At 33.2% G+C, this 23,652-nt stretch overlaps 2 protein-coding genes across 10 annotated transcripts in view; one reads left to right on the top strand and one right to left on the bottom strand.

The window, feature by feature from the left end:
• LOC126827073 (6-phosphofructo-2-kinase/fructose-2,6-bisphosphatase) overlaps positions 1–23,652 on the bottom strand; it is a 75,287-nt gene that overhangs the window by 15,585 nt on the left and 36,050 nt on the right. For 7 of the 9 annotated variants that reach the window (XM_050556256.2, XM_050556260.2, XM_050556255.2 and 4 more), the window contains exons 4-12: positions 23,426–23,489; positions 22,611–22,745; positions 20,681–20,864; positions 16,757–16,830; positions 16,327–16,398; positions 11,861–12,007; positions 11,391–11,495; positions 11,039–11,080; positions 7,763–7,850 (exon numbers count right to left, since the gene is read on the bottom strand). In XM_050556256.2, the coding sequence (XP_050412213.1) occupies positions 7,763–7,850; positions 11,039–11,080; positions 11,391–11,495; positions 11,861–12,007; positions 16,327–16,398; positions 16,757–16,830; positions 20,681–20,864; positions 22,611–22,745; positions 23,426–23,489 (911 nt within the window). Of the gene's footprint in view, positions 1–7,175; positions 7,270–7,762; positions 7,851–11,038; positions 11,081–11,390; positions 11,496–11,860; positions 12,008–16,326; positions 16,399–16,756; positions 16,831–20,680; positions 20,865–22,610; positions 22,746–23,425; positions 23,490–23,652 lie in introns of all 9 variants that reach the window. The other 2 variants (XR_007682559.2, XR_007682558.2) reach the window with 1 other exon arrangement.
• The window catches only part of LOC126827069 (hepatocyte growth factor receptor), a 108,123-nt gene that overhangs the window by 76,033 nt on the left and 8,438 nt on the right, over positions 1–23,652 (top strand). The window lies entirely within an intron of this gene.

The raw sequence follows: 23,652 nt of genomic DNA, 5'->3' as shown, positions 1-23,652 counted from the left end.
GTTAGCTATTGGTTTTTAATCGGACTATTCACAATTACAAATGACACCAACAGATACGGGGGATATAGAAAATTCATCTATCAAGAATTCTGGTTGAGGGGAATACTTAAAGGACAATATTGGTGTCAGCCATTATTACATATGTGATAGAACTGGTTAAATACATTCCAAATATAATTTTAACACAGAGATCATTGCTACGGGAGACTTGTAACAAGCACGTGAAGAAACGGGAAGTGACGCCAACCATGACAAACACGAGTTGTCCTTCTATATAACAGACTGAAGTAATGAGCGGTAACAGACAAACGATCGAATTTCATTTCACTGATAATTCCGTTGAAGTTGAAAAGTTATTATATGGGACGGTGAGAGGGTATCTCACAATTCAAAAATAGAATTGGCTGTCACTAGATAAGGGACACGAGAAAAAGTAGAAAAATCCTGTGCATTCCCCCGTTTTTATTCATTCTGTTCTTAATAAAAACATGGTAATGCACGGACCTTTTCTAATTTGTTGGTTATCTTTTATCTACTGACAGCCAATTCTTTTTTTTCAATTGTCAGATATCCTCTCATCGTCTCATATAACAACTTTTCATCTTCAACGGAATTATCAGTGAAATGAAATTCGATCGTTTGTCTGTTACCGCTCGTTACTTCAGTCAGTTATATAGGCGGACAAATCATGTTTGTCATGTTTGATGTCACTTCCCGTTTCTCACATGCTTGTTACAAGTCTCCCGTAGCAATGATCTCTTTGTTAAAATTATATTTGGGATGTATTTAACGAGCTCTATCACATATATTATAATGGCTGACACCAATATTGTCCTTTAAACCAGACCTTTACGTTATCTAACTGGGGTTAGGAGTCTGACCTGAATCAGTATGAAAATAAACCTTCCCTGTATAGTTATCTGGAAATAGCACCCATTCATTAATTTTTAATACACTTTCAAGAGCGAGCATTGTTTATGTATTAATGAGAAATATACTTCATAGAGATGGGCGATAGGAGCAACATTCATTAGAACTACAACATGTGCACTTACTCTGGTAGTCCATGATTATTAGTTACTGCTTGTAAACAAACTTGTTACTATTCGGCATAAGGCCTGCTTTTCAAATACGCGTTTCCATCAGTGGGAATTCATGGCATTCTGGCCAGCGGGAAAATATAGCATTTCTGCACATGACACTTTGTATTTCCAAATGTATAAAAAAATCGCTGAAAAGTTTGGAAAATTCAATGTAAATGACGTCATCAGTGAGGATTTCTCTTTACAGGATGGAGCCTGGCATTTTCACGTGCAGTAAACAGTCGGTTGACCATAGGCATAGTGGGACTGAGGCTATTTGCTCGAAAATTTTCATTGCCACCCAAATTTTCAGAATGACTCAATCATTAACGAAAACAAGTTTTCCACAAAGCTGTGATGGTTGTTTACTTTTAATTAAATATAGAATTACACAACAATATAAATTTACAATATATTAAGCAAAAAAACAACTTCTTAGGTGTATCTAGGAACTTTTCGTTCTGCACTTACATGGAAAACAGTCACATTATATTTGTACTGGACCAATTTTTTTGTCCACCGAAACGCATACATGGAAAGCAGGCCTAAGTCAATTTCAGGAATTTAACACAAGACTTAATAAAGAAAGGTTGCCAGGCAATGAAACATACGCCCACAGCAGCTAAATCGTCCGGGCAGTCAACAAGAGTTGTCGCATATTTTTACTTTTTTTGGTAATGAAAAATTTATAATACATTAAGTAATTATCAGAAAACCATTAGGACTTGTTTGGTTTTTATAAAGTTCTGCCCCATACGTTTAGTATACAAAACTTTTAACATCATGGAATTAGCTGTTAAAGTCATAAAAATTCATTGAAAATCAATATACTTGTTCGTCTCAAGACCTTAAACTCTGTGTATCAATCTGAAGTCAATCGGATGGTAACTTTAGCCTCTGGAGCGTTTCAAGATTTTTCTTGTGATCGAGGGCCATAACTTTGGCAGTAATTATTGGAAATCGTTGAAAATCAATATGATTCTTCGTCTCATGACCTCAAACACTGTGTATAAATTTAAAGTCAATTGGATATTAACTTTAGCCTCTAGAACATTTACAAGATTTTTTGAAGTGATCAAGGGCCATAACTCTGGCAGTAATTATCAGAAATTGCTGAAAATCAATAGGCTTCTTCGTCTTAAACACTGTGTATAAATTCAAAGTCAATCAGATATTAACTTTGACCTTTAGAGCATCCACAAGATTTTTTGAAGGGCCATAACTCTGGCAGTAATTATCAGAAATCGCTGAAAAACAATAGGATTCTTCGTCTCTTGACCTTAAACACTGTGTATAAATTTAAAGTGAATCAGATATTAACTTTAGCCCCTAGAGCGTCCACAAGCAATTGTGGATGTCGGATGGACGGACGGACGGGGGCAACGACAATATACGACCACATCTCAATGTGGGCGTATAAAAAGCATGAACATCATTCCCTCAGATATTTTGAATGTAAGTTTGAGAACCAGAATATTAATTCTTTATGGCCTAAAAAGCTTTAAAGTAAAATTGAACTTGTGCAAATATCATGCAATAATTGATCTACATTATAAAATTAGTACTGATAACTGACTATATATACATGTGATATATCACAAAACACATCTAACAAACTTTATACACCAATACATATAGACATGGTTGAAATAGTTGTTTTCAAAATAAATGTTGTAGAAATCTATTCACTTACTAAATAAATTTAGAATTATCATCATATAAAACTTTCTTTATTTGTAATGTTATATTAGTAAAAGCAACTTCTATCAAAATTTATCAACAAGAATTTTCCGATCTACGCAAAACTGATTAAATATCATACTTAGATTAACAAATTATTATCAATGTTGTATGGTGAGCTTCGAGGGGGGGGGGGGGATTTGTCTACATAGCCACAATTTAACTGCAATCTTTCAAAGATAGCTTTGGTTTCTCAGGTGAGGTGAGAAAAAGGTTTGAAATTCCCTATGGTTGTATATGACTTAAAAATCATAATAATGTAATTATGTACTCAATAAGGGAGAAAATAAGTAGAAAAATTGTTAAAGTTAAAGAAATATATTGCCAAAAAGTTTCAGATCCAGCAGCTAAAAAGGTAACCTTTCCATTATTGTGCAAAATTTTAACTCCTTTATATAAGAAAAACAGTCTTGTATGCAGTAGTCTATATGATCGTATTGTTCAAGATGTATTAAAGACTGGATTACTTTTTGCTTTATAAAAAGATGATCATCAAAAGATTTTATCCAACATGTACAGGTGGTGCTGGTTTGTTTATATTGTCTGCTGAGGATACTGAAAGTTTGGAATTTTCAAAGCACCATATCATTGGAAATAATAAACAGAATTGAAACATTTTTGACCTTCTATTCCTTTCAGAGATTTTACTTCTACAATGCGGTAGTTTGCAAGGGATTCAAAATCTATATTTGTAGCTTAAAGGAGCTAAGTCTCTACTCAATATTATCCAAAATCTTCAACATAGAAAACACGATTTATTCGTCAAATTAAATCAACATTCATGTTGTGATCTTACCGGAAAAAGATGGGCTTTTGATATCCAATATTTAAGACAAAACAAACATTTTACCATTGGTACACGAATCGTGTACCATAATGCGCTTTGGCCCCAGATGTATCAAGGGACTCGAGGGACGAGGCTAGACACATTGCACCAAATCAAACGGCGTATGTAGACTGGAATAACCAGACGCTAGAAATTTGCACTCGCTTGAGACTGCTGGCTTATTTCGCCAAACATAACTGATTTGAAATTGGAGTAAAAACGGAAACCATTGAATGTAAATCAGTTTATATACATTCATATTACAGTATTATATGCGTTGCGACCCACTTTTGTCAATTTCTAGGTCCCAAATGTTAGCGATTTAGCTCCTTCAAACAGATTATTTGAGGATGGACTGATTTAAAATGACAGAAGATTAATTGCAGCAAAGCGTAGCTGTTAAAATATTAGATGAGCTTAGACAATAGATTTTAATACACTCTATATTTAAATACCATTTTGTGTTTATTTTTTGTATGCATAATACCAAAGATGTTAAAAGACAGAATGTCTTGATTGTAATTCAAGAGTCAAAATGACGCCACAGATCAGAAATAATATATTGTATATAACTTCATATAGAAAATTTTGATCTTTCCGTTCAGTCTTTCATACATGTTCTCTGCCAGTTCTGAACAAAATTCATGCTGCTTCAGAAAAAAGTCTCTATAAAATTGTATCTTTTATCTTGGGACATGGAAAAAGAACATGCGATAATACATAAAAATCAGGGCTTATGTCGACCTTATAACCGCAAATTCAGTTGCCCTCAGTTGCTGATTTGATTGACTGGTTGAAAGCAGGAGCTGTATAGTTACATCAAATTAACCACTGCTGGCATTTAATAGATGGGTTTCGAGGAGAACTATTTAAAACTATCACTGTGGAGATGGGATTTAAAATTTCCACAGATGATAAATTTGGTTGTCTGATATTTTTTTCCAGTCTATCACAGTTCTGATAAAAAATGAATGTTTGTGAATGACAGTAGCTCCCAGTTGGAAGGACGACATGAGCCCTGCTTTATGTCACTTACATATTTCTAGTCAACAAAATTGTTGAATAGAAAAGTACACAGATAAACTGAGTGGTGGTTCTATTGGGTTTCTAAATAAGTGATCTCTCTGTCATATTAATGACAGTATGTAGTGGTTAAATCGAATGATATATCCAAATAATTTTGAAATATTGGAATATACCAAATGGATTTATAGGATACATTTCTCACGCAGTCGAGAACAAAAACATTAATTAAATATAGTGTACATCATTGAGTCCAGATTCGTAAAAATTGAAATATATATTTAAAGTAGATGTATTACTGTTAAATTAAAAAGTATTCATGCAACTCTACAAATTGAGTAAGGGCCATATCTCTTAAAGTAATAAGATATATTGTTTGTTTCACTGATCTGAACAAGGATTTTAAATTTCAAGCAGATCGGTTGATAACTAAGATTCTACAAAGTAATCAAGTTATTATCAGAAATAGCTGAAATTCCATAGGCTTCTTCATTTTGTTTTTGTATAAATATAAATAAATTTCTAAAATATGAGATAATTTGGCGCTAGTGTTCAAAACTTCAAAATATTCTACAAAGTGGGCAAGGGCAATAACTCTAGAAGTCAGTAACTGGCATACTGCTTACAGACTTCAAGAAAATCAGAAGATAACTTCTCTCGTTAGACAGTTCACAAGATTGTACAAAGTGATCAAGGCAATACAAGTAACTCCGGAAGTTATAAGAATTTGAAGAAGATCAATAGTTTTTTGTCTTTAGCTAAAGTAAACACCATATCTAAATTTGACAAAGATCACAAAAAATTGTATCCAAAGGATGGATAGTCGGGGATGACAATATACATTACCATTTCAATGTGAGCATACAAAAACAAAATTGGATCTGTATTTTAATTAGGTTCTGCTTTTGATTTATAAATAAGTAATTAACTGTGGATTTGTATATATGCACATCCTAATTCAATGTCATACAAATCTTAGGTATAACTATCTAACAAGGATAACACAGGGATTTTCTACAATTATTACTGTAATCTTAATTCTAGGAGTTTAACACAGGATTTAACTGTAAATCAAAGTTTTAAAAGATATGTTGCCAGGCAACGAAACATACGCCTACCCTGTACAGCAACCTACAAGAGTTGTCACATATTTTTACTTTTTTCGGTAATGAAACATTTATAATACACTAAAATCTGATTAAGAGTAACAACTCATTAAGTAATTATCAGAATATTATTAGAATTTGTTTGGCTTTTATAAAGTTCTGCCCCATGCTAAGGTTTAGTATACGAAACATTTAATATCATGGATTTAGCTGTTATCAAAATTCATTGAAAATCAATATACTTATTCGTCTCACGACCTTAAACTCTGTGTATCAATCTAAAGTCAATCTGATGTTAACTTTAGCCTCTAGAGTGTCCATAAGATTTTTCAAAGTAATCAAGGGCCATAACTTTGACAGTAATTATCGGAAATCGTTGAAAATCAATAGGCTTCTTCGTCTCATGACCTTAAACACTGTGTATAAATCTAAAGTCAATCGGATATTCACTTTAGCCTCTAGAGCGTCCTCAAGATTTTTTGAAGTGATCAAGGGCCATAACTCTGGCATTAATTATCCGAAATAGCTGAAAATCAAAAGGCTTCTTTGTCTCATGACCGTAAACACTGTGTATAAGTTTGAAGTCAATCGGATATTCACTTTAGCCTCTAGAGCATCCACAAGCAATTGTGGATGCCAGACAGATGGACGGACGGGGGCGACAACAAAATATATGACCACATTTCAATGTGGGGGATAAAAAGGAATTTCTACCAAATTTGGTTTTGAATATCGGTACAAATGTCACATCAACCATATCTACATTTGGAACACTACGTCTACTTCTAAAATTATAACTGCCATGCAAAGCACATTACACCGGCAAATAAAAAATTTAATACCCAAATAACAACCATGTATACCAACATTTTAGACATATTTATCCAGATTTTGAAAACAAACAAAATCCTAATTTGCAAGATAAATCTTATTGAGGATATTATAAAGACTCAAAAATTACAATTATATAGAACTGATTACTAGCTTCCTTGCTGGAGATGAGAAAAGCTCAGTCCAAATGTCACTAGTAATAAATTCAAAAGACATATTGTCTTTGATGTAATTGTGTCATGTTTTAATCTGATAGGTACTAAATGATACTTAAAACAATATATACAGACATTATTCTTATTTATAAGAATTAAACCGGTAGAGAAATGTAAGAAATTGCATTTTCATGGGTTCCAGTAATGTTTGCTCTACCCTATTCTTGATGTTTTTATGATGGTATTTTATCTAGAGTTAAATTCAAAATATTTCAAGTGTATGTACATGTAAGGAGGATTGAGGAGTGTTCCTAAAAAAATAAGAAGCTATCATTTAAAAAAAAAAGGGTTAAGCATTTACAATAGAAAGACAAGAAAAGCATAAGCAGCTTGGCATGGTGCAATTTCCCACCTTAAGAGAGGAATGAGGTCACATTGACACCGATGGCCTGCAAATCGCATTCGCACAACTGTCTCAAACGGCACTGGTACATAGGGGATTTCCTCTAGAAATTATGCAAAAAAAGCAACTTATAGACTACATGTATAGTGCATCGAATTTTGCAAATTAATAACAATACATGTAAACATTTAACTTAATTTATAAAATAATATCCATCAACTCAGTTGTTGCGTTATACACTGGTTGAATTAGATCCTTGATGAAAGAATCCCTAGCTCTAGGCCATTGAATTTTGTAGATATGCATTAAAATGTCTGCATTGAAGCAAAAGAGATACATATAAATATCAAAGAATTTGCAGAAAATAAATTAAGGCAGGAAAATTACATTGTTTCTAATAGTTTGTAATAATACACTCTAAATTTGTTCAATCAGTTTAGATGATCATAACTCCTAATTCAACGAAATGAATACTTACATCAAAAATAAACAAAACGCAACTGGCATCCATTTTTAATTAGAGTGATAAGGACTCGAAGAGAGTAATATAGTCATTATATAGAGTGATTTAACTTATAAGGTTTACATTAACCAACCTGAACTTTTATCTTGAAAATATGCTAACAAACATCTAGCTACAGCTTGATGACATACAACCATTACATTCTCTTGTCTCTCTAACTCCTACCAATATAATAACAATCGGTTAAATTTACAACCTAAAATCAGTTTCATTTACCAATTTATAGGCAAAAATGGGCTGAAAAAACAGGCTGCCAGAAAACAAAACACAAAATAATGTAAACCAATGACATTCTTGATGTGTTACTACTGTCTGTTCCAAGAGATACTCCGACTCTAAAATTCCTTGCCACTTCTTCAGTTCTTAGTTTAAACGGCCAAAACTTGGTGACATACCTGAAACTGTCATCTGCAAAATGAGAGACTTGCATTTCGCGTAAAGGGTAGACAGGGATCTCCAAATCAGGTACATTTGGTTAAAAATATTTAGTGAAGGAAAATTCGCCTGTTTCATTTGCGGCAGTAATACTTATTCAATTTCACACTTCGAATCTTGTGATAAACACTTGTGTTTTTGGTCGGATTAATATTATGTTTCGTTTCCACATGCTTATTTCACAGTAACTGCTCATTAAGCCACTCAGTTTTTGAGATCAAGGACTTTTTTATAAACACTTTATTAGTTTTCCAAAGTACATCAGTTCTGATCAGCTGTAAAGAAATATTTAAAATCTATTATCTAATTTATCTCCGTTTGGCGATGCAGTTTTTAGCATACAAACTAGATAATAAGTATCCGGTTGATACAGAATTAACGGCACAGTGTACACAATGGCACTAGCTATATAATAATCATTGATACAAAATATTATTTCATCGCAATTTAGCTGATGTATGTCTGGATAGCCCTTGTAAATAAGCAGTGGAAGGCGGGAATCGATTCTCGTATTCCGTTTTCCTGCAAATGTTATTTAACTTCTTTATTATATAATATGTGTATTTTCTAACATTTATATACACGTAGGGTTGATATATAAGAGTCACTTTTCAAAAGAATATAATATTGTTCTATTTTCATGACATTTGCACCATTTGATGCCTACTGTGACTGTTCATTATTGTAACCTTCTTGTTTTTAGAAATGGCTTCATTTTGGCAAAATTTGTACTTTTAACCTTTATTAAACAAAGTTTTATTTCAAATGTACCTGTTGCCCAACACATCTATAGTGATTTTGAAAAAAAAAAAACCCTATATTCTTTACCCTTTAATAATAATGTTTACTAATTTCCTTTAAGTTATATTGTGTAGATATACGATCAAGCATATATTGGTCACTTTGTAAGGGTTTCACACATCAACCTGCTATTATAAATGGCCATTTCGTGTAAATATTTTACACATGTATCATGCCCATGGGAATATGTTAAGTGACGTCCGTTAACGGATAATGGGCACCGCCGAAACCTGTCATGACTGCATAGCAGTTATAGTTTTCTATAATTTTCTGAGCCCTTTCTAAACCTTTTTCATTAGCAAAATAAATGCCGGTATTTCAATATTTCTCACAGTTCATTGGATCATAGATATTCTTAGTATTGCATTTCAATAAGTTAGAAAAGACCAAAAGGCAAATCTCAGAAAATATAACCCCTTGAATAATTGATTATTATTATCTACAATTTAATATTTCAAGATGAAAATTACGCGAGATGTCAAGGGATGTACCAAAGTATTATGCAGTTATTTCGAGAAACAGAATTATTAACAACATACAAGTTCAAAAAATGAGATTGCCTACGCATTTAAGTTACAATTTCATATTTTCTAAGAATAGAAAACAATGGAGGTAATTGGGAGGTAATTGTGTTATTATTTCCTGTGTAAATTAATCTTAAGTGTGAGAATGACACCTATGATCGTATAATTGTGAGTTGACAACCTATTGAGCAAAAGACATAGAAATAATTACGTTTTGACTTTCTTAGAAAATTTGCAATTTCCACTTTAACAAGGTAGGACTGTTTATAGATACATTCTATTTTAGGGGTTTATTTTAATACATTTTAAAAATATAACTTAAAAATATGAAATTGTAACTTTAATTACATCAGTAAAATCTGTTTAAAAGGAGGGCCTATCTACAAAACCGGAAAAGGACAAAATTATATAAGCGAGACCCTCCATAGCCACATATGCCGTGTTCTGCAATGCATAACCTTGATTAAAGAAATGAAATGATGTAATTGATGTTTGATGACACGCCCGCATCAACTGGACGATAATGCGCCAGACATAATTATTATATAAAAACTGTGGTCTTAAATCCCGTAAAAATTAAAGTTATATTCTACTGGGCCGAAACAACTGCATTTACATCCAAGTAGGCTGATACGACTCAAAGCCAACCCAGCGCCCCCACCCAAATCAACTATTCCAGATAACTAGGTCAAACATGGCTGATGTTCAGTAGCGCGATGTAAACAAACCACGATTTTTCAAGCGAGGTTATATAGCTTGATCTGAAATTGGTTCCCTCGTTTAAAAAAAGTAATGGGATGGGAATTCCAGGTATGTCACTAAGTTTTAGCCATTTTAATTAAAAATTGAAGAAATGGCAACCAATTTCGTGTTGTAGTGTCACCTGGAACAGACAGCAGTATTAGACAATATAGGAATGAATTTTACATTACTTCAACTTTGTTTGAGTGAACAGATTTAAACAACATTTTTTCCCATATTTATGTTTTGTGGTCTATTTAACTACTAGAATTAATTTTAATACTCAGTATGTCATATATGTAGTTTCTGTAAATCCTTAGGCCATTAAATATACATTATGGGAGATTCGATAACGAGTTGGCAGTTCTTACTATAATAGTTAAAAACTAGATAATGTAAAGACAATTTGCTGAAAATTTCATTCAAACTGATCCACTATGAACCGAGAACAAAGCGGTTGAAATTTACACCTAGCCTTGATCGTCATTACGATAAACAGCATAGTCTCGATTATCCATTTAATGGTTAAATCATGAAGGAAAGTTATGCAGTAAATCGGCTCATAATCCACTAAAGATCGCAGGCTAGCGATGCCATCTAGAGTTGATTATGGCCTGGATAGGTTAATTAATGTCTAATTAATAATTAAGATAATATTTCAGGCCTAAAGAAAGACCTGCAATAGACAGATCTAGCTCTTGCATAATGTATGTTTAATAAAGTCCTCATTATATTTACATGGGCAAAAAATATTCTTTCCACAAAGTTACAGGCAACTTTTTACCTCAATTGTCTAAATCATTATTGATGAAACATGGTGCAGAAAATATTATTAACAAAATACTTACTAAAATAACTGGTTCCAGTCTGGCTACTAAGTCTTGATATGACTGAAAATGATACATTATTTCATTCAATTGCAGCAAACATACACCCACCATGATTTGTAATCCAAACCATAAAACAAATTATCACAATTTCAGTCTTTATGCAACAAATGGATTTTTTCTTATTTTCTATATGTAAACTGAAACACTTTTTAAACATATTTAATTGCGTTATGAAAAGCTTATAATTATAAAATTAATTATCATGAACAGTTGAAAGTTGATAGATAATTTTGAGTATAAAGTGTATGTGGACTACAAACAGTCAAGTCATGACACCATAGTAATGTTATATCAATGAGTACAATGATACCTCGCCACTTTGATATCTATAATGAAATTTATCTTGATCTCTCAAAGCAAAATCTTCTGGATATCTTTCTTGTATTTCTTCATAAGACATACCTTCACATATACCCTTAATAAATCAAAAGAAAAAAAAATATTACTAAATGAAAACCCTTGGTTGTACAACAATAAAACTTCTGGTACATACCGTTTCACTAAGTTGGATGACTATAAGCAATGAAAAGAAATGAGGTTTAACAATGTCCTGAGAATTTTAAGAAAAAAGAAAGATTTATGAATATGGTACTCTCAGACAACGTCCAAATAAAGGTGTTTCAAAATGTTCTGTTGCTATTTTGATCTTTTAGATTGATAGATAATAGACTCATTTTTGCGAAAATCTCAATTTCGACCAAAATCAATATTTTCACATGTTAGAATTTGCACATTTAGCCAGAACGGGTCACATATGTAATCCAAGAACACAATACTCACAGCATCTATTTCATTTAAAGCTTTCCAGTGTTCTTTAGGTGCATCAATTTTTACCGCCGTTTGAATTGTTCTTTTCATCTGACTTGTCCAGACTTTCAAATTTGGTATATTCTCTTGGACTACAAATTGGGCTAACTTTTCTGCATACTGAAAATAAAATAATTTATTTGCTATCAAAGTCACGTACTGGGATTTCAGAAATTAGACCACAAAGTGCATTGTGCAATGTGACTAATTTTTAAGGCCTTGGTGCACAAGAAGACTAATAAATAGTTCCTTTTCTAAAATCAAACATAGGTTGCCAGGCAATGAAACATACGCCTACAGCAGCTAAATCGTCCGGGCAAACAAGAGTTGTTGCATATTTTTACTTTTGTTGTTAATGAAACATTTATGATACACTAAAATCTGATTAAGAGTAACAACTCATTAAATAATTATCAGAAAATCATTAGAATTTGTTTGGCCCATGCTAATGTTTAGTATACAAAACATTTAATATCATGGATTTGGCTGTTGAAGTTATCAAAAATCATTGGAAATGAAATACACATGTACATGTTCGTCTCAAGACCTTAAACTCTGTATCAACCTAAAGTCAATCAAAATGATTATATATAGGCGTAATGTTGGTGTATAAATATAAAATCAATCAGATGATAACTATGGTCACTAAAGCATCCACAAGATTTTTCATAACTCAGGCAGTAATTATCGGAAATCGTTGAAAATAAATAGGTTTCTTCATGTGTATCAATTTAAAGTCAATCGGATATTAACTTTAGCCTCTAGAGCATCCACAAGATTTTTCAAAGTGATCATGGGCCATAACTCTGGCAGTAATTATCGGAAATCGTTGAAAATCAATAGGCTTCTTCTCTCATGACCATAAACACTCGGATAACAATTGTCACCTCTAGAAGGACCAAAAGCTAAACCAGCGGCTGCCAGGCAGGATACGCCCACATTTTCGAGAGATGGATAGAGAACAAGCTAAGAAGAAAGTGATTTTTCCTACAATCAAGGACCATAATTCAGGAAATTACAATTCGATATGGGCAAATATCGAAAGGAACCGAGATCTTTGTGTTATAAACTTACATTTCGAGTTTCAACAAAATCGGATAAAAATTGTGACTTATAATATAAGTTATATAGGGTCCACAACTTTGATGTACCCTATTTTTACGCTATTTGAGAACGAAGGGCGACCATTTTGTCTGTCAGTTTTGGGCCGATTTTCACAAAATTCGAACTCAACCTTCCTTAGGGTGTAACGGTGATATAATAATACTTTTTTTTAAATCGGATAAAAATTATGACCTCTATAGGGTCCACAACCTTGATATACCATATTTTTACGCTATTTGAGAACGAACGCGGCCATTTTGTCTGTCAATTTTGGGCCGATTTTCACGAAATTCAGACTAAATCTTCCTTAGGGTTTAACGGTGATATAATAATAAGGTTTTTTAAATCGGATAAAAATTATGACCTCTATAGGGTCCACAAGCTAAAAACGCGATTTTTCATACAATCAGGGGCCATAATTCAGGAAGTTACGGTCTGATATGCGCAAATATCGAAAGGAACCGAGATCTTTGGGTTATAAACTTACATTTCAAGTTTCAACAAAATCGGATAAAAATTGTGACCTCTATAGGGTCCACAACCTTGATATACCATATTTTTACGCTATTTGAGAACGAACGCGGCCATTTTGTCTGTCAATTTTGGGCCGATTTTCACGAAATTCAGACTAAATCTTCCTTAAGGTTTAACGGTGATATAATAATAAGGTTTTTTAAATCGGATAAAAATTATGACCTCTATAGGGTCCACAAGCTAAAAACGCGATTTTTCATACAATCAGGGGCCATAATTCAGGAAGTTACGGTCCGATATGCACGAATATCAAAAGGAACCAAGATCTTTGGGTTATAAACTTACATTTCAATTTTCAACAAAATTGGATAAAAATTGTGACCTCTATAGGGTCCACAACCTTGATATACCATAATTTTACGCTATTTGAGAACAAACGGCGGACATTTTGTCTGTCAATTTTGGGCCGATTTTCACGAAATTCGAACTCAATCGTCCTCAGGGTGTAACGGTGATATAATAATACGTTTTTTTAAATCGGATAAAAATTATGACCTCTATAGGATCCACAAGCTAAAAAAGCAATTTCTTGTACAATCAGGGGCCATAATTCAGGAAGTTACGGTCCGATATGTGAGAATATCGAAAGGAACCAAGATCTTTGGGTTATAAACTTACATTTCAAGTTTCAACAAAATCGGATAAAAATTGTGACCTCCATAGGGTCCACAACCTTGATATAACATATTCTTATGCTATTCCAGAACGAAAGGCGGCCATTTTGTCTGTCAATTTTGGGCCGATTTTCACGAAATTCAAACTCAGTCGTCCTTAGGGTATAACGGTGATATAATAATACGTTTTTTTAAATCGGATAAAAATTATGACCTCTATAGGGTCCACAAGCTAAAAACGCGATTTTTCGTACAATCAGGGGCCATAATTCAGGAAATTACGGTCCGATATGCGCGAATATCGATAAGAACCGAGATCTTTGGGTTATAGACTTATATTTCAAGTTTCAACAAAATCGGATAAAAATTGTGACCTCTATAGGGTCCACAACCTTGATATACCATTTTCTTACGCTATTTGAGAACGAACGGCGCCCATTTTGTCTGTCAATTTTGGGCCAATTTTCACGAAATTCGAATTCAGTCGTCCCTAGGGTGTAACGGTGATATAATAATACGTTTTTTTAAATCGGGTAAAAATTATGACCTCTATAGGGTCCACAAGCTAAAAACGTGATTTTTCGTACAATCAGGGGTCATAATTCAGGAAGTTACGGTCCGATATGCACGAATATCGAAAGGAACCGAGATCTTTGGGTTATAAACTTATATTTCAAGTTTCAACAAAATCGGATAAAAATTGTGACCCCTATAGGGTCCACAACCTTGATATACCATATTCTTACGCTATTTGGGAACGAATGGCGGCCATTTTGTCTGTCAATTTTGGGCCGATTTTCACGAAATTCGAACTCAGTCATCCTTAGGGTGTAACAGTGATATAATAGAACGTTTTTTTAAATCGGATATAAATTATGACTTCTATAGGGTCCACAAGCTAAAAACGTGATTTTTCGTACAATCTAGGGCCATAATTCAGGAAGTTACGGTCCGATATGCACGAATATCGAAAAGAACCGAGATCTTTGGGTTATAAACTTACATTTCAAGTTTCAACAAAATCGGATAAAAATTGTGTCCCCTATAGGGTCCACAACCTTGATATACCATATTATTACGCTATTTGGGAGCGAACAGCGGCCATTTTGTCTGTCAATTTTGGACCGATTTTCACGAAATTCGAACTCAGTCATCCTTAGGGTGTAACGGTGACATATTAGAACGTTTTTTTAAATCGGATAAAAATTATAACTTCTATAGGGTCCACAAGCTAAAAACGTGATTTTTCGTACAATCAGGGGCCATAATTCAGGAAGTTACTGTCCGATATGCGCAAATATCGAAAGGAACTGAGATCTTTGGGTTATAAAATTACATTTCAAGTTTCAACAAAATCGGATAAAAATTGTGACCTCTATAGGGTCCACAAGCTGAAAACGTGATTTTTCATACAAACAGGGGCCATAATCCATGAAGTTTCGATCCGATACATGCCAATATCGAAAGCAACCGAGATATTTTGGGGATAAACCTATATTTCAAGTTTCGTCGAAATCGGATAAGAATTGTGACCTGTAGAGAGTCCACAAACAATTGTGGACGGACGGCATAATACGTCCACATGAAAATGTGGGCGTATAAAAAGTTGAAGGGGATAAGTTGATCTATAATTTGCAAATCATTCTAAGTCCTTTTCATCAGAAATATCGTCTTCAGAATCGGTGTCATCGATATAATCCGAATGGAATCATTCGTAAGTATTTCAACCACTTCGCGTGTCTTTAACCTTCCTGACTTCGTTAAATTACATTTTTCGTCAAAAGTGTTGAACAAAGACACGTTTTTCTCAATGCCCTTGACAAGACAAGTTCCTGTCTGACACGCATGCGGGGCCATATCAATTAAATACGAAACTAAATACTCAAATACGGTTTATCAAAAGGTTAAAGCACCCAAAAACCTTCAAAAATTTACTGAATTTCTGATCCGTTTCAGCACCCTAATTTCAAATGGCCATATCTCAGAGTATTTGACCGAGTAAGGTATAATTTCAGATTTGTTATCTAAGGTCATATACTATGACCCATATTTTTTTATAATTTTTTGGGAGGGGGTCATGTTCCCAACTTTCCGAAATTTGGTCCACATGACATGGAATGACACATCTGTATTTTAATCAGATTGGAATTTAATAAATTTTGGAAAAATATGCTACAACATACTAACCTCTTTACCTCTCTCTGATAAATCACTATCTCCACCAATTTTGCCTGTTAAATTCATTTCACTTTCACCATGCTAGAACATCAGAGACAATTGTTATCAAAATACATAAAATTCGATTTTCTAAATAAAATAAAACCAAGTACAAACAATCCAAACCATTAGACAAAATTCGAAGTCCTAAAAAGAACGGTATAGGCAAAATAGTGTAACATGTCAAGTATTACATCTAAATGTGAATATATAGAGGTTATCTATGGCAAGGGTAGCTTACTAACTCTATAATGCATATTTCTGATAAAGACCACCCATTAAGATAGATACTGAATAATATTTTCAATAAAGGCTACTCAAAAATGAATCAACCCAATCAAACTTGACATCAAATATATAGATTAGGCAAGGGCATCAAAATAAAATTTGTTGTACTTACCCTAGTTAAATATATAGTTCTAGGAAGGACATGAATATTCATTAGATAATATACTACCCTACTCTGTAAATGACCTGTAACAGGTGAAATGACATGTAAATGTTGGTTTAGTATTACATTTCAGGCCACGAAATTTCAAATTTTGGCGTAACCAGAAAAATGGTTGCGGGTTTATGCTCTGCGTAACCATTTTCTTTGGTTACGCCAGATGATCATAAAATGGTTGCATAAAATGGTTGCGCTGTTTTCATGTTTTATCCAGATTTAAATGGTGCTATTATTCATTTCCACTTGCAGTGAATGTATTTTTTAAAGAAATAACTTGACTAACTTTATTCTTTTATATTTAATATTATATTAGGTTAAGTGTTAATGACTTTAATCCCACGGTGTCCCCATTTAAACAATATAACATTAGAAAAAAAATGTTCCACTTCACTAAATCCCTACATTTTAATGATGAGGGGAATCGGTTTCAAAAATTACTAATGGATTTTCGTTTTTATATTATATCTGACCTTCAAAAACCAGGAATGGTAGCTACCACATTGTTTTCGGTCACTGAAGACTACATGCGTACTTCATATTACACTTGTCACTTGCAATCATTCATCCAAGCACGTAGCATGCGATAGCCTCACTCATAGGTATAGCGACTGATTGACAAACAGTATTTATTATAAACCTATACACAAAGTCTCAAAAGGAAACAGAATAGTTTGATGTCATGAAATAATATTTAAATAGACAGGAGAGTAAAATCGTTTACATTATCTCTCGAGCGATGCCGGGGAGGGGGTCAAAGTTGACGACATACATACGGGTCATTGGTACTACAGCATGGCTATAGTGAAAACTGAAAGGAACACGTGTAGTAAATTCTTTGGAAATAAAGCCGACATGTTAAATAGTCAAACTCATTTTGTGTTTGAAAATCCAAAGGTACGCTTTCAAAATTTATGGCATAACTAATCATTTAAAGAATTAGGAGTGAGGGGCATTTTTAAATCAACGTGCTTGCAACTGGTCAATAGCCTAGTGGTGTCAAAATACGTGATCTGTCAAAGTACCGGGAAAATGGAGAAATGAAATGCCAAGAATGAATGAATGGAGTTTGTGCTATAATACAAATAATTTAGACCCGTGTCACAAATTAATCCTGTATAAAAATTGATCAAATGTGAATAAATCTGTTAATGAAATTTGTTAACGTAACCGATATTTCAATTTGCGTAACCATGAAATCGTTCGCGTGTTTTTGAGCTAGCGCGACCGCACGTAACCGATTGGTATCGTTCGCGTCAAATTTCGTGGCCTGCATTTCATAAACAGATAAAAGCTTTCAGAGTGTCATTATAATGCAAATATCTTGTTATGGGTAATTCATTTTCTTGTAATAGCAATAGTGTTCAACTTCTTGTCAATAGGGCTACTATTTTGTTTGTACAATGACTTTGCTGAATTTTATTATATATAGTAGCTCAGTATTACTGGATACAGTATACATGTCAAGAATAAAATTATATGTATTATAGTATAAATTTTCTTTGTCCCAAAAATTCTGCAAGCTATCATCATTTCATTCAAATTTATCATATTTAAAGGAGCTAAATCGTTAACATTTGGGACCTAGAAATTGACAAAAGTGGGTCGCAACGCATATAATACTGTAATATGAATGTATATAAACTGATTTACATTCAATGGTTTCTGTTTTTACTCCAATTTCAAATCAGTTATGTTCGGCGAAATAAGCCAGCAGTCTCAAGCGAGTGCAAATTTCTAGCGTCTGGTTATTCCAGTCTACATACGCCGTTTGATTTGGTGCAATGTGTCTAGCCTCGTCCCTTGAGTCTCTTGATACAACTAGGACCGAAGCGCATTATGGTACACGATTCGTGTACCAATGGTAAAATGGTTTTTTTGTCTTAAATATTGGATATCAAAAGCCCATCTTTTTCCGGTAAGATCACAACATGAACGTTGATTTAATTTGACAAATAAATCGTGTTTTCAATGTTGAAGATTTTGGATGATATTGAGTTAGAGACTTAGCTACTTTAATACCCCCATATTCTTCATTTGACCGATTACATTTTAAGTTTATCTTAATATTACATCTTTTAGTTACATAGTCTGACATTGTTAAAGCTGACGCTGGATACAGTATTTTTGATATACAGAAAGTTTTGATTATATGAATCTTGTCGATTAATGTAAGTTTTTTTCTTTCTCCAAGTATTTAATATTTTAATCATCTCAATCAATCTATTTTCATAGTTTAATTTCTCAGACGTTTTTGTATCTTTGGAGAATACTATACTTAAGATTTTAATATTCGAATTTTGATATACAAAACCAAACTGATGTATATCAGATGACAGATTAGGTATTCCGCTATTTAGATCAATGGCTTCAGTTTTTATTACATTAATTTCTAATCTTGAGACTTTACTAAATTTTTTAAGTACTCCACATAAATGTCTAGCAAAAGCAATTAGTTTTAAAGTTTCCATTTCTTATCAAATTACACAAGGTTTCAATTACAAGACTGAATAAGTTGGTGCTGCTCGGATCACCCTGATGACCCCCTCCCCCCCTTTCAACTGGAAAATATGGCATGGTAAAACCGTTATTTATCACACAACATTCTACATCATTATAAATGGTACGAATATATCTAACCAGCAGCTGCCAGGCAGGATACGCCCACATTTTGCAAGATATGGATAGAGAACAAGTTAAACAAAAAGGGCCATAATTAAAGAAGTTACGCTCTGATATGGGCAAATATCGACAGGAACCAAGATCTTTGGGTTATAAAGATATATGTCAGGCTTGAACAAAATCGGATCAACATTTTGACTTCTAGAGGGTCCACAACCTTGATATACCATATAATATATACACTATTTGCGTACAGGGGTGGCCATTTTGTCCGGCAGTTTTGGTCTGATTTTCACGAAAATCGAACTCAACCATCATTAGGGTGTAACAGTTTTTTTTTTAAATCGGATAAAAATTGTGACCTCTAGAGGAATCATAAGCTAAAAACGCGATTTTTCGTACAATCAATGGCCATAATTCAGGAAGTTATGATCCGATATGCGCAAATATTTAAAGAAACCAAGATCTATGGGTAATAAATATGTATTTCAAGTTTCAAGAGGGTCCACAACCTTGATATAACATATATTTACCTTATTTGCGTACGAGGGGCGCCATTTTGTCCAGCAATTTTGGTTTGATTTTCATGAAATTCGAACTCAGTCAACTTTAGGGTGTAACGGTGATATATTCAAATGTTTTTTTTAATCAGATACACGCAAATATCGCAAAAAACCAAGATCTTTGGGTTTAAACATGCATTTCAAGCTTCGTCAAAATCAAAAGATAGGTTGTCAGGCAATGAAACATACGCCCACAGCAGCTAAGTCGTCCGAGCAGTCAACAAGAGTTGTCGCATATTTTTTCTATTGTCCATAATGAAACATTTATAATATACTAAAATCTGATTTAGAGTAATAACTTAATAAGTATTTATCAGAAAATCATTAGAATTTTTTGGGCTTTTAGTTCTGCCCCATGGTAACGTTTAGTATGCGAAACATAATTACCTTTACATCCAAAGGAGGATCGAACATTAACCAAAGCTTATGACTAATACTGTCAAAAGCTTTTTTAAAATCGATAGCTAAAAGAAAGCCTTTTAATTTCTTCAATTTTGCCAGATAAAAACAATCCTCTATTATTCATATATTTTCCTGTATATGTGCCCTGGTATAAAAGCTGTTTGATTATGATGTATTAATAAATTTAAAAAGTGTTTCAATCTATTTGAAAGAGCTTTACATCTACATTAATCAATGTTATAGGTCGCCAGCTAGATAGCAGGAAATAGTTGCTACTTAAGTAGATACTTACCAGCTAATTTATTGACAAGAAATCTATCACCTTGATTGACTATCTGTATAAATGACATATCATTATCTAAATTATAATCTAATGATTCATATGTAACTCGATAATGTTCTATTCTTTGTAGAAAATCTTTCACTGCTTCATTTTTATCAACACCTAAATAATCTGGACTACATACTTTAACTTCCTGCAATGAATTAAAACCATTAAATTTAAATACCTACGCATATAACCAGATATTGCAGCGGGGTATAATGCATGCAAATTTCCCATACGGACCATTTATGCTGTTTGTTGTAAGCTCTTGAAACATTTTGAAACATCCATTTGTGAATCTTTTTCAGCCTTATATAGTTTTTGGAGCCCATCCTTTCAAGTTATTTTCCAATAGGAGAGTATCCTACATGGATAATCAGGCCTCGAAATGTCGCTTCAGTAAATAACCTGTCACTCTCAATTTTCAAAGACCAATCACATGACACATATCCATACATGTAGGTACACACACGCTCTTAAATTGTTTAGGTCTTGACGTACATTGCTCCATATAAATATCGTAATATGAAACATTTTTATTTCTTCGGTTCATCGGAATGCCTGAAAGTACTTGAAAGTCGGCGAATCTGCTATGGCTCAGCGACTTGAAGATTCGTACAATTCTATCATCCGTATACACGCAAATTTCGCGAAGTATCATGTTTCCAAACTTGCTTACTAAATCGAATACTTCGCCGTTGAGGTGAAGAATTCAGATTTTAAAATATCCGTAATACATTGATTATCAAAACACGAATCACACCTGTGCATGGTACCGTATTTACATGTACCGCGTGCGGAGGACAAGTAACGCCCCCAGGAATTCCTTTCTCGCATATCCTGTCTATATTTACACTACAAATATTTATATATGAAATATTTTTCAGATCTAATTATTTGATTTTGTAAATTTTCTTATAAATTATTCATTTATTTATGGAAATTGTTTTAAACTTTTTATATGATTAAATATACCAGGCAACGAGCCATGTGCATTTCCATTCCAGCTACCACTATATTTACTGTGTGTCGTTACGATAGAACAATTTTAGATGACCAGGGGGTGTGTTTTAATTTATTTAGATATAATACTTCATAATGCTATAAACTAGTATCAAGCGGATGAAAACAAGCGTAGATGGTGTGAAATTCATTGTTATAAAATTGTCTACTTCCAAACTGTTTGAGTAACTGTTGCCTATGACAAAACGAAATGTAAACAGTAAAAATGGCATCTTTTCACGACATTTCCATGCTTAATTCTTGCATTAAGAAACGAATAATTAAACGTATGTGACGTGGACATGAGTATTGTGGTCTTAAGTCAATTTACTGGACATCAAGTAAAATTTAGTCCACCTGTCGCAAGCGACCGGTTGTTTTACTTGCTACCTGTCTGACGAAAAAATTGCCTGTCGGCGACAAGTCGACAAGCTAACATTTTGAGCCATGAATAATTGATATAACTTTAATAAATCTTTGTATAAAGGTAATCAGATACCGTTTTGTTTTTCAACAGAATCCTAACAATTTCCAGTGTTCTGTGATCTTCTGTTCCTGGCTTACTCCTCCCTACCCATAAATGTGATAGTACAGTTTTCAAATAATCTTTCTCAAATTTGGCACGAGGTATTGGAGTCATGAGAGGACAAACCCTATCAATATTCAGCATTCAGTTTAAGTGAGACATGACCTAATATAAATTTCTAGCAACAAATATTATATATTTCTATTATAATAAACATATAAAATAAACCAGGATATCCCTTTACTCCAGTGTATGTCCTCATCCCATTTTTCTCTTCTAATTTAGAGCTTAGCAGCGATTCTTAGAATCAAAAGTGTACATTACTACCAGTAGGCTTATTCTATGTGCAGAGATTAAGTGCATACTTACTAATATATTAGCTTCAATAATTCTCAGATCATCACATAAAGACTCAACAAAAAACAACTTAAAATTATGTTGTACCGTAAAAACATCTACTAACATCTTTCTTCTTTCTCTTGTTGTATTTGTAGCATCAACAACCTTTAATACATAAATCATTAAATAACTCTTTTGTACCAAATTGGAGATGTTAGCATAACCAGAAAACAAAATTTGTTATTAAGTTATAGTCTGATATGCACGAATATCGAAAGGTACCAAGATCTTTGGGTTATACACATACATTTCAAGTTTCATCAAAATCAGATAAAAATTGTGACTTCTAGAGGGTCCACAACCTTGGCATTACATACTTTTACACCATTTAGTGTCCGATTTTCACGAAATTCGAACTGAACCGCCATTACCGCGTAACAACTGTGATATTGATATATTCAAACATTGTTTTTAAATCGGATAATAATTGTGACCTCGAGAGGGACCACAAGCTAAAAATGCGATTTTTCATACAACCAGGAGCCATAATTTAGGAAGTTACGATCCGATATGAGCGTATATCGAAAGGAACCAAGATCTTTAGGTTATAAACATGAATATCAAGTTTCATCCAAATCAGATGATTTTACGTACAATCAGAGGCCATAATCCATGAAGTTATGGTCCGATGAATGCCAATATCGAAAGGAAACAAGATAAAAAGTGTGACCTGTAGAGTGTCCACAAACAAATTATGGACGGACAGGGGCAACGGCATAGTATGTATACAAGAAAATATGAGCATATAAAAAGTATGACCATTGAATTAACATAAAACTACTCACAGCTACTTCTCCTCCATTTAACAAATATTTGCTCGCATCTTCAATAGCCATCATGGCACATTTCCTGAAATAGTCGAATGAAATTAATATGTAGATATTTTAAGAAATTTTTCTGTTTTTAGTATGCAGTAAACAATGCTTTAATGTTACGGTTAAAATCAATTCAATTATTTTTTTGTAGGGGGTTGGGGTTGACAGCTTTTACAATACCTCATACTCTATTCTCA

The sequence above is a fragment of the Patella vulgata genome, chromosome 7 (assembly GCF_932274485.2).
Source record: "Patella vulgata chromosome 7, xgPatVulg1.2, whole genome shotgun sequence".
In the NCBI taxonomy this organism is placed as follows: domain Eukaryota; kingdom Metazoa; phylum Mollusca; class Gastropoda; family Patellidae; genus Patella; species Patella vulgata.
Note: the sequence above shows the minus strand (reverse complement) of the source record. Positions and strands in the feature narration are given on the sequence as shown.